The 13,029-nt window shown below is 40.0% G+C and overlaps 1 protein-coding gene across 5 annotated transcripts in view; it reads left to right on the top strand.

Moving 5' to 3' along the window:
* The window catches only part of rnf157 (ring finger protein 157), a 52,101-nt gene extending 44,224 nt beyond the window's left edge, over positions 1-7,877 (top strand). For 3 of the 5 annotated variants that reach the window (XM_084077400.1, XM_084077401.1, XM_084077399.1), the window contains one exon: positions 5,809-7,877. In XM_084077400.1, the coding sequence (XP_083933526.1) occupies positions 5,809-5,957 (149 nt within the window). In that variant the 3' untranslated portion in view covers positions 5,958-7,877. Of the gene's footprint in view, positions 1-2,635; positions 2,671-5,808 lie in introns of all 5 variants that reach the window. The other 2 variants (XM_084077403.1, XM_084077402.1) reach the window with 1 other exon arrangement.
* The last annotated feature ends 5,152 nt before the right edge of the window (positions 7,878-13,029 follow it).

The following is a 13,029-nucleotide window of genomic DNA, read 5'->3' as shown; positions in this document are numbered from 1 at the left end:
CAGACCCCCATTTAATGCCATTTCTATCACTTGGGCCGCAATTTATATTGTAAAATCTATGTCAATTTAACTCTGAGAGTGTACAAATGGAACCAAATGGACCCGTTAGGGCCATTTGGTTCCATTTGTACACTCTCAGAGTTACAGACCCATAAGGGTCCATTTGGTGCCTAATCTATCATTTAGCTGGGGACCCCCTGGAACTCCCTCAAGGACCCCTGGGGGTCCCCGGACCCCACTTTGAGAACCAATGACTTACGGTACAACTTGTTTATCCTGTATCCTGTATGAGCTATCTTCCCTGATTGGATTAAATTGGTATCCCTACGTAAAAATATATTTACTATTTACTGAAAACAAGCTGGAGAGACAGGGAGACCTCTGTTACTGAGCTATTTATTTAACACTTATTTTGACAAAAAAACATCACTTACTGAACCATTAACGGTAGTGTAACTTACACTGTGTAAGTGATATTTCTTAGTTAAAACAAAGAGTTTTTTTGTTATGTTAAAGCTCCATATTCTGATATTAATCATTGCTATAGAGTGTTTGTTATAGCAGGATTCTCCCTGTCTCTCCAGCTCTTTAATAAACAGAAAATACATTTTCAGGTGGGTTGCCAATTTCATCCAATCAGAAGAGAGTTCCAGTTCCAATTTTTTCTGCTCATTTCTTTGTGTCACAATAATTTCCAATTTCACTCATTTATCCTGTATCTTGTACGAGTTCTCTCTCTCCTGATTGGATAAAATTGGTATCCCATTAACCTGAACATTTTGAAGTCAAGCTAATTTGGGGTTCAAAGCCGTTGGGACGTCACCCCAGGAAGCCAGCGCTCAGCATCGTTCATGTAGCCCCCACCCCTGTCCCCAACCCTCCTGTACCCCTCAAAATCCCCTCATGCCCCCTAACACGGCATAGCAGTGGCGGCCATTTTGTGGTGCCACAGATATAAAACCCATGCATTTCCCCCGTAGAGATCCATCCAGGCTGCTGGTGAATCATGACCATAAACATTTAATTCTGTGCCTAAAAAAAAAAGAAGGGTATTATTAAATATGGTATATCGTATAATTAAAGGTAGGGTAAGTGATATTTTTTTGTTAAAACAAAAAGTATTTTGTTAAAAGGTTAAAGCACTACTATTCTGATAGTAATCATTGCTATAGAGTGTTTGTTCAGTAACAGGAGTCTCCCCGTCTCTCCAGCTCTTTAATAAACAGAAAATACATTTTCTGGTAGGTGTCAAAATATCAGCCAATCAGGAGAAAGTACCCATTTTTAAGGTTCATTTTTATAGTGTTCCAGTTCCAATTTTGTCTGCTCATTTCTTAGTGTCATCACTTCCAATTGCACTTGTTTAATCTATATCCTGATTGAGTTCTCTATCCTGATTGGATAAAATTGGAAATGAAACTGAAACTGAAAAGAAAATGCATTTTCTGTTTTATAAAGAGGTGGAGAGACAAGGAGACTCCTTTTACTGAACAAACACTCTATAGCAATGAGTACTATCAGAATATAGAGCTATTTAACACTTATTTTAACCAAAGAAAATCACTTACCCTACCTTTATATTAAAATATTTTTTTGACACAGAATCAAATGTTTTATGGTCATGATTCACCAGGAGCCTGAATGGATGGCTTGGTTCCAAGATTAAAATAATTTATATAAATATTTTTGGAAATCTTTATGGGAAAAATGAATGGTTTTTCTATATGTGGCACCACAAAATGGCCGCCACTGCTGTGCCCAACACCACCCCCTCTCAACCTGTGACATTCTGTGCTGGATGTGGTGTGATGTACAGTATTCTCTTTGTGAGCTGTAAAACAGGGACTCTCAGTCATTTCCACGTCAAGGACCCCCAGATTTACTGTATATTGTTGCTGTCGGGGCAGAAACCTCTTAATTAACGCTCTACTTACTATAGTGTACACAAAAGTATTAAAAAATAGCAGATCGACAAGCTTGAAACGCGCCACGAATCCTGGAAAAGTAACGGTTTTGGACATATGAGGTTTCCCCCCGACAGAGACGATATGTATTTGGCCGCGGACCCCCCTGTCTGAAAAGACTTTGTACCCCCATAAGAGAACATTTGTCAAGATTTTGTCAAGATTTTTCAGAACTTTAAAAAAAAATAAGCAGATATCTGCGAGCTCAAACCCATTAAGACCTGGAACGCATCTGTGTCACTTTAGATTTCTTTGACTATTCAAAAATAGCAGATATACAAGCTCATAGCGCGGCACCGAGTGCCGCGCTATGACCTTGTAGATCTGCTATTTTTGAAAAATCTTGAAAAAAAAAATATATTTTTTTTTTTCAAAAAACTTTTTTTTAAGAATCGCCTCAGGTCTTAAAGGGTTAAAGCTGTTTCTGATTTTGCTGGGGACCCCCTTGAACCAACCTCCAAGGAGGAGGACACCTGGGGGGTCCCCAACTCAGACCCCACTTTGAGAAACTGCTGTAAAAAAGTGTTGTGTTATCTCTCCTTCCCTCCTCCTCCTCCCCATCACTTCATACTGTGTGTGTCTTCTCCCTGGATGTTGTCCTTGTTGTGCGTTCTCTCCCTCCTCCTCCTCCCCCTGGGTTTGTGCTCTCTCTCTCTCTTTTGGATGGACAGATGAGGACTCGTGTCCGGTCAACATTGAGGAATAGGTATGATGGAGACAGATAGAGTTAGCTGATAGATTAGGTGTTGCCTAAAAGTGGGGACTAATGACTAATGATTCTCTTCCTAACTTACTTTTTTCTTTTTCTTTTTAATGATGCTCTTTAACCACTAGCTATTATCTCATCGCTGTGGGGTGGAAACCTTGTATGTCCAAAACTGTCCCTTTTTATTACTATTTTAACCCATTTAGACTTGAGGCCGATTTTAAAAACGCCTTCTAAATCGTAATTTTCTGAAGAACTTAAATACTTAATATTTTTTTAAAAAGAAAATTCATGTTGCTATATACATAGCAACATCTAAAATGACACAGATGCTTTCCCGGATTGAAAGGTATAACAAGGCATATACTTTCCAGATCTAAATGGGTAAAAATAAATATTGTGAAAATAGCTCTACAACATGCAATCTGCTATTTTCACAACTTTAGTTTGACACTCTTGTATGATCAACTATGACATTCATTTACGAAAAGAATATAAAAAGTTGAAATATGGAGATACAAGGTTTCTGCTCGACAGCGACGATATACTTTGTCCTATGATGGTGTCAAGCGAAAATAGCTGATCTACAACGCTGAGCTCACAACGTGTCATGATACGTTGTGAAAAATAGCTATTTTTGCTGTGTGATTGGGTACACCATAACATTGTTTTAAAATATGGTAATATGGAGCAATTTATATATTTTTCCTTCGTTTTGCTAATATTTTATTGGATACATTTCTTATTGATCGGTTATAGGAATAAAGGGATATTTCACTTTGAATAAAACTTTGGGTCATTTTATCGTCTACTCAGGCTTTTGTGAGCCCCCAGACCGTTTTTAGGTTGTTTGATTCAGTATTTAGATATTTGATATTCATTTTATCAGACACTCAATTTTTAACATGTTAGATTCATCAAAAACACCTGTCCTTGGTTCTGGTGACTCACCCTGCCCTCCTAATACGTGAGGGGGCCGTGGTTTTTTTGATTACTTTTTTAATTTATTTTAAAAATGTTTTTTTATTGTATTTCTTTTTTTTCATTTTCAAAAAATAAATAAATGAAAAAAAGTAATTGAAAAAACACAGTCTCCTCACATATTAGAAGGACAATATCAGTCACCAGAACCAAGGACGGGCGTTTCTGATTCATCTAACATGGTTACAATGGGTTTGTATAGGAAGGGGGCGTGTCTGATAAAATTAATATAAAAAATATCTAAATACTGAATCAAGCAACTTAAAAAAACTGTCTGGGGTGCTCCCAAAAGCCTGAGTAGACGATAAAATATATACAGTATAATATAAATATATGTAAAGTATTAGAATAAGAATTGTAGTTGCTTTTCCTGTGCAGTTTAACACCCTGCTTTGGCTAGTCTGTAGCATTACATACTTACATGGGTTTGAATTACAACTCCATTCTTCCACAATACCAAAAACATTTTGATTTGATTTTGATGCCGTTAAGTGGTTAAGTGGGTGGGCTAGTATACTTTATGTTCCCATGTTTATCGGTATCACAATAAAAATGTATTGTTTGTCAAGGTGTTCAAAAAGAAATACCATCTCTTTTAAATATATAATAATGTTATTTTATCATTCAAATCTTAATGTTTTGCCAATTCTTTGGGGGCCAACTATCCTCACTAGGTTGGTAATAGCTGGGCTTGATAAATAGCCCTGTGCACAGTGTCAGAATGGAGAGGTATTCCTCATAGCTTCTAAATAACAGCTTATAGTGGCTCTAATAACAGCATCATATTCTTATGTGGGCGCTGCCATTTACCCACTTGAAAAAAATAATTAGCAGATCTTCAAGCTCACTATGTTTTGCGACACCATGCGTTGTGAGCTTGAAGATCAGCTTTTTTTTGCAACTTTTGAAAAAAATCTAACGTTTTAGAAAATTGTAGAATTGTAGAAAACTTTAGAAGAAGTTATGTCTAATCTAAAGGCTACTAACCTGCTAGTCTTGCTGTCCTGAAAGCTGACTTCAAGTGGACTTCAATGGAAATATGTTTTCCTCCTTAATTTTATTGTGTTAGGCTCAAAATGTTCAATAAAATGTACAGTATTTGCCACAGTGAGACTTTATATGATCTGTTATATTCAGTAAATGAAATCAAATCATAAAAAGCCCCATGCTGAACCCATGACCTATTGATTGATTGATTGATCGATCGATCTTTTTGCTGACAGAAATGCATATACATGAACATTTTTACATGATCTATGAAAAAAAGCATAAAACACAAACAAGCCAGAGTGCTTATTTCCATTGTGGTCCATTGAGCGTTAATGTGTGTGTAAACTGAGAGCCATGTGTTTTGGGGATCTAAAAGCGCTTTAGATCGGCTATTTTAGAGCAGCTTAAGTATGAAATAAGGGATTAAGTGTTTAATATATGTTTTGTTGTAATAATCTAAATCTGCAAGGTACCTTTATAGAAACTAAAGCTGTCAAATATTATAGTACCGAAGTCCTGACGTCACTCCCACTTCTCCTGGGTCACACCGTAATTTTTTCTCTTGAAAATTCCACAGAGAAATCGAGTGCTGCGCTATGAGCTTGTAGATCTGCTATTTTAGAAAAATTGTGAACATTTGTGTGAATATTTGAATATATATATATATGTTTAAAGTGAACATTTGTAACTCAAATCTTTGAGAACCACTGATTATAGTAAAAAAAGAAATGGATTTAGAAGACATTTGTAGAATCCCCAAAGCAAAGATTTGAGTTACAAAATATATATATATTCAAAGATTTGCAACAATTTTCATGATTTGAAAAAAATAGTAGATCTACAAGCTCATAGCACAGCACTTAAATGACACAATCTTAGATTTGAGAACCTCTGTGATTTCTGAAATTCAGCCACTTCCAAGAGGGATGTGCTTACACCGCTGTCCCTTAGAGGGCGACAGTACAACACAGTGCAATGGTCCAGTACAATTAGCAAGCAGAGAGATATTCTGTATCTCTCTTTCTGACTTTCTCTTGCATTCTTTCTCTCTCTCTCTATGTCATCTCGTTCTCCCTCTCTTGCTTGCTCTCTCCCCCTCTCCTCCTTTTTCGTGTCACCCTCCACTCTCTCTTTCTCTCTCTCTCTCTCTCTCTCTCTCTCTCCCAGGTCTGATGTACGTCGGGGGTTACAGGCCTGTTTTGGAGCCCCTCCCCCATCACGTCTCCACCAGTAATATCAACCTGGAGGAGCAGGGGGCGGAGTCGAGGGACGGCCAGAGTCCCAAACATCCCCGTCGCGGACCACTCATTGTGTAACCCGCCACGCAAACGCGCCGGTATACACGCACACGCGCAACACACGCACACACTCACACACTCAACACACACGCACACACACACTCTCAACCCGCCCAGGGCCAGGTCCGTAACCTGCCATATTGCTGCATCGCTGATGACCTGGGAAAAAGGCTCGTTTGGCTTTGTTCCTCCCCTCTCCCTAAAAAACAAAGCATCTCCCCAAGACATGAACACCATGGCTGCCGCCGAAAAAAACGCTCTCACCCACAGAAAGCAAGGAGAGCGCAACGGAAGGGTGTCTCTTAAAAAAACCCAACCAATCGTACTCTGTGCAATTGTACTCTGTGCAAGGGCAGGACTCTCCCTTTCGCTTCCGTTTTCGTGTCGTGACTGACGGCTGCCGTCCGACAAGAGGCGGTGTGACTCTTGTAAATCTGTTGCGTTTACTTAATCCGCAAAGAAACACCTAATTGGTTTGACCAACGACAGCTGTGTTTTTTGCGGGCAGTACCTTTTTCGATGAGACATGATGCTGCTCTCCTCTCCTGTCCTGCCCTTTCTCTTTTCTTCTCCTTCTCTTTGTGTATTAGCAGCCAAACAGTCTACAGGGGCTACTGTGATTGGCAATCGGATTTAATATGAAATATATCTCTGTGTCTGTGATGTGTTGATTGAATGGTGGGCGCAAACGGTGAGTGAGTCAGCTACGCCAGAACTACCAAACGCCTGATTTTAGTTGCGCGCCGGTGTCGCGCAAATCGGAAATCGCCCGATCTACAAGCTTTTGTAGCTTGTAGATCGTCTGTTTCCGGTGTACGCGGCACGACGCGTTGCATGCAGCTTTTTTCTGCCGTTCTTCTCACTCCACCCCGTGTTCTACTGACAAACTCTTCTTCATCGCCGCGGTCGTTTTACCCAAACCCATGCCAACCCCGCTCTGAGAAGGTGGACTCGGGATGCGACCCAAAGCGGTGCACTAAATAAACTCTGAAATGGGGGGGCGGGGGGACCTGGCCAAAATATGGCCAAAATGTTCAGTAAAAGGAGAGGGGGGGCGGTCGACGAGGATTGTGAACGTGGAACTGAAGTAGATGGGGAATGTACGGACAACATGCGTTGTTTGTTTTTTCTGTTACCCATATTAAAATACCCCCCCCCCCCTCCTCTCCACCGACCCCTCTCAGAACAATGAACTTTTATTAAAGACGTCATGAAATGGCTCTTTTTTTTTTGCGTCCTTTTATTGTGAAAATTCCAGTCAAACGGTGGCTGGTTGTATCTCAGCCAATCACAGTCTACCATCCCCTCGGGCTATGGAATGTAAAAACGACGCTACCTTGTGTCCGCAGTGCCGGAGGATGTTTATGTTACAGCATTGCCTATTTTGTCACCTCAGATGTTTTCAGATACATGTTTTAGTGTGCTATTTAATTTTAAAATGGGAAAAGTTAGTAATGCACCGTCCGGCCCAACAGTGTCTCCATAATGAGAATCAGCTGCGTGAGGAGGAACATATAAGCTATGGGAATCACACAGGTGAATGAATTATTTCTCCATTAGATATGCTCTAAAAGTGTCGTTTCATGATGTCTTTAAACTTATCTGATCCTCAAACACACCATCAGGGGTGTAGTGGAGGGGGAGAACATGGGAGCGACGCTCCCCCACTTATCTTTTTTTTTTTTTTTCAGTTTTGGTCAATTGATTAACCTCTTGAACCCCAGCATCCATATTCTGGGGGGAACATTAGCCAAAAATAGCAGATGATCTACAAGCTGACACACTTGTCTGCCTGTAGATAGGCTTTTTTTTTTGGTGAAGAGAGTGTAGAGGGTAAAAAGCCGTATAGATGCGCTCTCCCACTTGTGAAAGTAGCACTACACCCCTGCTTAGCATGCCAGTATTATCTCAGCCCGGCTTGAAGTTCACATCATTAAAACCCATTAAGACCTGGAACGCATCTGTGTCACTTTAGATGTCTTTGGCTATTCAAAAAATAGCAGATATACAAGCTCATAGCACGGCACCGAGTGCCGCGCTACGAGCTTGTAGATCTGCTATTTTTGAAAAATCTTGTTTTTATTTTTTTTATTTTTTTCAAAAAACTTTTTTTTTAAAGAATCGCCTCAGGTCTTAAAGGGTTAAACAAAAACAAAAAAAGCAATAGCCACGCCTATGGTGCATTCTATGATGTTTCTGTTTTTTGTTTTTACGCTCAAATCTCCGGATAAAAACTTTGATCAACCATGGATTTGCATTGATGCTGGTTACGTTGCTATATCTATGTGATAATATGTGATTGCTATTGTGAGGGACCATCCATCCATCCAGTGGATTTGTAAAGTCGCACTGTGACATGATTTTATAGGGCATTGCAGCGGTGCCACAGGTAGAAAACCCATACATTTTTTTCCCATTGAGAAAATATTCATATGCATTATTCTCAGCTTGGAACCACACCCTCCAGTCTCCTGGTGAGTTGTCACCATAAAACATTTGATTCTGTATTTTAAAAAAATATTTGAATATTTAATTATATTGTATACTATATTTAATAAATACCCTTTTTTGACACAGAATCAAATGTTTTATGGCAGTGGTTTTCAACCTTTTTTGCGTCAAGGACCCCCCAAATTGACACACATTAGCCCAGGGACCCCCATTTGAAAAGATATGCCAGGGACCCCCAATGAGAGACGATTTGTACGGGTCTAGCAGTGATTCCCAACCATTTTAATTTCAAGGAACCGCAGTTTAACATGCATTAGGCTACAGACCCCCATTTAATGGCATTTCTATCTCTGGGACCCCAATTTTTATTATAAAATCAATGTTAATACGGGTCCATTTGGTTCCATTTGTACACACTCAGAGTTACAGACCCATAAGGATCCATTTGGTTCTATCATTTCTATCAAATCTATCATTTAGCTGGGGACCCCCTGGAACTCTCTCAAGGACCACTGGTGGTCCCCGGACCACTGGTTGAAAACCACTGTTTTATGGTCATGATTCACCAGTAGCCTAGATGGCTTGGTTCCAGGCGTAATATAATTTATACAAATATTTTCGGAAATCTCTTTGGGGAAAAATGCCACCACAAAATGGCCGTCATTGCTATGCCCTAATAGGCCAATGGTTCCCAGCCTGGGGTCCGGGCCCCCAAGTATTTATCTTACTAGAAGTACAGTATATAGGGCTTAAACCAGGGGTCTTCAACCTTTTCAGGCCAAGGACCCCCTAGCTGAGAGAGAGATGAAGCAGGGACCCCCTCTATATTGTATAAAATTGTGTTACAGATTCAACTTTTTTTTTGTTTACTTGGTCTGCTCTTTTTTCCCCTCTACACCTATCCACCTGTTTCCTAGGCTTTTCACTGTGTTCCACTTCCTGTCTGTTGATCCAATGAAATCCAATGAAACCGGTCAGATGACTAATTATATCCAATGAAATCCGACAGGAAGTGGAAAACACACAGCCAAGAAACAGGTGAATAACTCTTTGCCAAAAATAGCCGATCTACAAGCTCACAACGCCTCGCAGCGAGGCGTTGTGAGCTTGTAGATCGGCTATTTTTGGCTAAAGCTCTCCTCAGAAAAAAGGATGCTAGAGTTCAAGTGGTTACGGTAAAAAAAGAAATCCTATCACACAAAGATTAGGCGGACCCCCTGTAGTAACTCTGAGGACCCCCTAGGGGTCCCGGACCCCCTGTTGAAGACCCCTGGCGTAAACCATTAAGACCTGAGGCCGATTCTACAGCTGCCTTCTAAATCAAGTAGTTCTCACACTTTCAAGATTTTTTTAAACAATGTTCAAACATAGCAGATGTACAAGCTTGCAGCGCGGCACGAAGTGACGCGTTGTGAGCTTGTATATCTGCTATTTATTTTTATTTTTTTCGTTTTGTGACAGCCCAGGCTTAACCCTTTGTTCTCCTCGTTTTGTGAATTTTAGTTGAGGGTTTTGTTTTTGTATCATTTCCGGGTATTGGCTCACCTTGTCGTCGATGTGCCGTGTTTTATTTGTTGTGTTGTTTACTATAAAGTGGATGATATCGATATGTTAAGATTAGTTCATGGTTTACACACACACGTGCGTGCACGCACACACACATACGCACATATGTATTACTATACTTGTGAGGACCTCAACATTTTAGGTCTGTGATTTTATGAATTCCATTTTAACGCTTTTTGTTTTGTTTTTTGAAGCCTAACCCCGAAGCCAAAAATAGTAGATCTACACGTTTGTAGATGCACAACACAACTAACAACGAATTACGTCTATTTCTCAAATTCTACTATACTTCTGGGGACATTTGCCCCTCACAAGTATAGTGATAAAAGCACACACACACACACACACACAAAGGCATTACCTTTTAAAAGGGAGGATATCAACAGTGAATGCATTACTACAGTGTAGCTGCAGTTCAACTAGGCGGTGCATGAGGCGATAATAGAGTAATAAGCATGTTAGTCTATAGCTCAGTCTGCACCCCTCTAGAATACCAGCAAATTGAACACTCCACACATACCTGTTGGCTAACTTAAAAATTGGTACGCTCCCATCCATGTCCAAATCCGTTCCTTTTTTTTGTTTGTTGTTTTAAAACGTTTTAAAATATCATGCCTTTTTGTTGGCATGCAACACCGGGCTTAAAACGGTTTAGTCTAATCATGACTCTGAGGGTAGTGGTTCTCAAATTGGGGTCCAGGGACCCCCAGAGTTCCTTGCTAAATGGACCTTTACAGGTCTGTAACTCTGAGAGTGTACAAATGGTCCATTCGGTCCCATTTGTACTCTACTACTTTCAGAGTTATGGGGATCCTTTAATAAAAACATTAAAGAGTTTGAGAACCACTGAACTAAGGTAACTCTGAAAGAGTACAAAAGGGACCAAATGGACATTTGGTCCCTTTTGTACTCTTTCAGAGTTATGGGGGTCCTTTGATAAAAAGTTTGAGAACCACTGTACCAAGGTGTTTCGCACAAAACAATAATAACGCTAATTTATCTATACGTGATTAATCTGTCATTGTTCACAGCAGCATACGGTCTCCCACATTTCATCACTGAAGAGTGTTTAGATGAATCTGTTCTCTTATCATTACGTTACAGTATATCATTATAGACGGTCCCTTTATCCTCCCAATATTTGTTTTCTTTTCATTCAGGTTGAAAACAAAAAATGTCAGTGACACATGAATAGAACAATAAAAGTTTTTTTTGCAACTAAGTCGCAACTTTTGCGTGAAGTTGATTGATGTATATCTGTGTGGGATTATGGTGACATTGATGGGCACAACATAATGTCATTTGTATAATAAATATAATATGTATTATAATATAATAATGTATTTGGCAGCGGAACCCCCATCTGAAAATGTTTTGTGCCAGCGAAGTGTTTCAAAAATAGCAGATGAACAAGCTCGCTGTGAGCTTGTACATCTGCTATTTTTGAATAGCCAACGTATAAATGGATAAAGTGGTTAAAATGATTGCGATGCTATATTAACACATTTAGCTGGGGACCAGGACCCCAGTTTGAGAACCACTGAACCGAAGTGCGACAAATTTTGAGGTAATTTTACTTTACTTGAGATTGTATTTATGTTTTACCCCTTTTTCTCCCCAATTTACTCGTTACGCCAATTGGTTCGATTCCTCCCCACACACACACACACACACGTGTTGTTGCATCCTGCTGTTCCATCCTACTGACTCACCTGCCAGTGAGGACGAGCCCCCAGCGGGAGGATATAGAGCCTTCGCCCTACTCTTCCCGCCCAACACTCCATGCTGACAGGTGCCGCCCCCAGCCCGTAGGAGTATGTACAGTGACACATATTATTATATAGAGGTGTGTCAGGAATCCTATAGGTAGGCTGCATATGGAGGAGGAGTAAAGGTGTTTTGACCAATGATGCACTGTGTCCATCATACCAGTGGTTCTCAAACCTTTTCATGTCAAGGACCCCCAAAATTATATGTATTTGGCTGCGGACCCCCCCCCCCCACCTGAAAATATGTTGTGCCAGGGACCCCCAGAAGCAAAGATTTGAGTTCAAAATGTCTTTTTAAAAAAAGATTTGCAAACATTTTTGAGATTTTTCAAAAATAGCAGATCTACAAGCTCGTAGCACGGCACTCGGTGCCGTGCTATGGCACCGAGTGCTATTGAATGACAGAAATCATCTCTTGTCCATACGAACACTGTGTACACTTTTGTTCCCTCCATTTCCTGTTGTTGAAACCTTTAATTTCCCCCCTCCAATCTCTTCACAGCTTTCAGCATAAATTAATCCCCTTACTGCTCTCATCTTGATTCACCTGAACCTCCCTCCTTTATTCTTTTAGGACACAGTGCTGGTCCTGCATAATGATTTCCACTGCAGTGTACGACTCTTTTGGTTCTATACAGATCTCATAGCATTCACCAAAGATTTTAAGGTTCAAAGCTCCTAAAGAACATTTTCACTGTCCATCCTAATTCTAAAAGGTGGGTTAAGTATTACGTCCTCCAATGCATTTTCCATGCCAGCGTAGCTCAAGAGATTAATCCAGGGTTTATAAACGTAAGATTTAGGATTCAAAGCTCCCATAGAACATCTAAATTAGTCCGGGAGTCAAAGGGTGATTTTTGGCTGAACGTGGTTTCGTCGGTAAAAGTTTTTTTCTCAACTGATTCTTGCTGCTGGGGGTCCCCTCTTAAGGATTCAAAAGGGTGCCCAGTGAAATCCCTTGGGCATTTTTTATTATTAACCCCTTAATGCCCAAAACACTAAAAATTCACCCAAAATAGACTTCTATGGTATTTCATGCAAAATACTTGATCTAAATGCTTAAATTTGGTTTCTACAGTGTGTATCCATGTAAGTGGATGTGTACAGTGCATTAGATTTAATATTTATGCATGTTTTAATATTAACCCCTTCCTGCCCAGAACAACATAATCTTTAAACTGTGATATTGTACATGCACATAAATCAAATCAAATCAAATGCATTAGAACTGCTTTCAACAGTGGAACTTGTTTCCTTTTGGATGAATGCACATTAACCCTTTCAGGCCTTCCATATTGAGCATC

This window comes from Gymnoscopelus microlampas (genome assembly GCF_963454915.1).
Source record: "Gymnoscopelus microlampas genome assembly, chromosome: 14".
Classification (NCBI taxonomy): Eukaryota; Metazoa; Chordata; class Actinopteri; order Myctophiformes; family Myctophidae; genus Gymnoscopelus; species Gymnoscopelus microlampas.
Note: the sequence above shows the minus strand (reverse complement) of the source record. Positions and strands in the feature narration are given on the sequence as shown.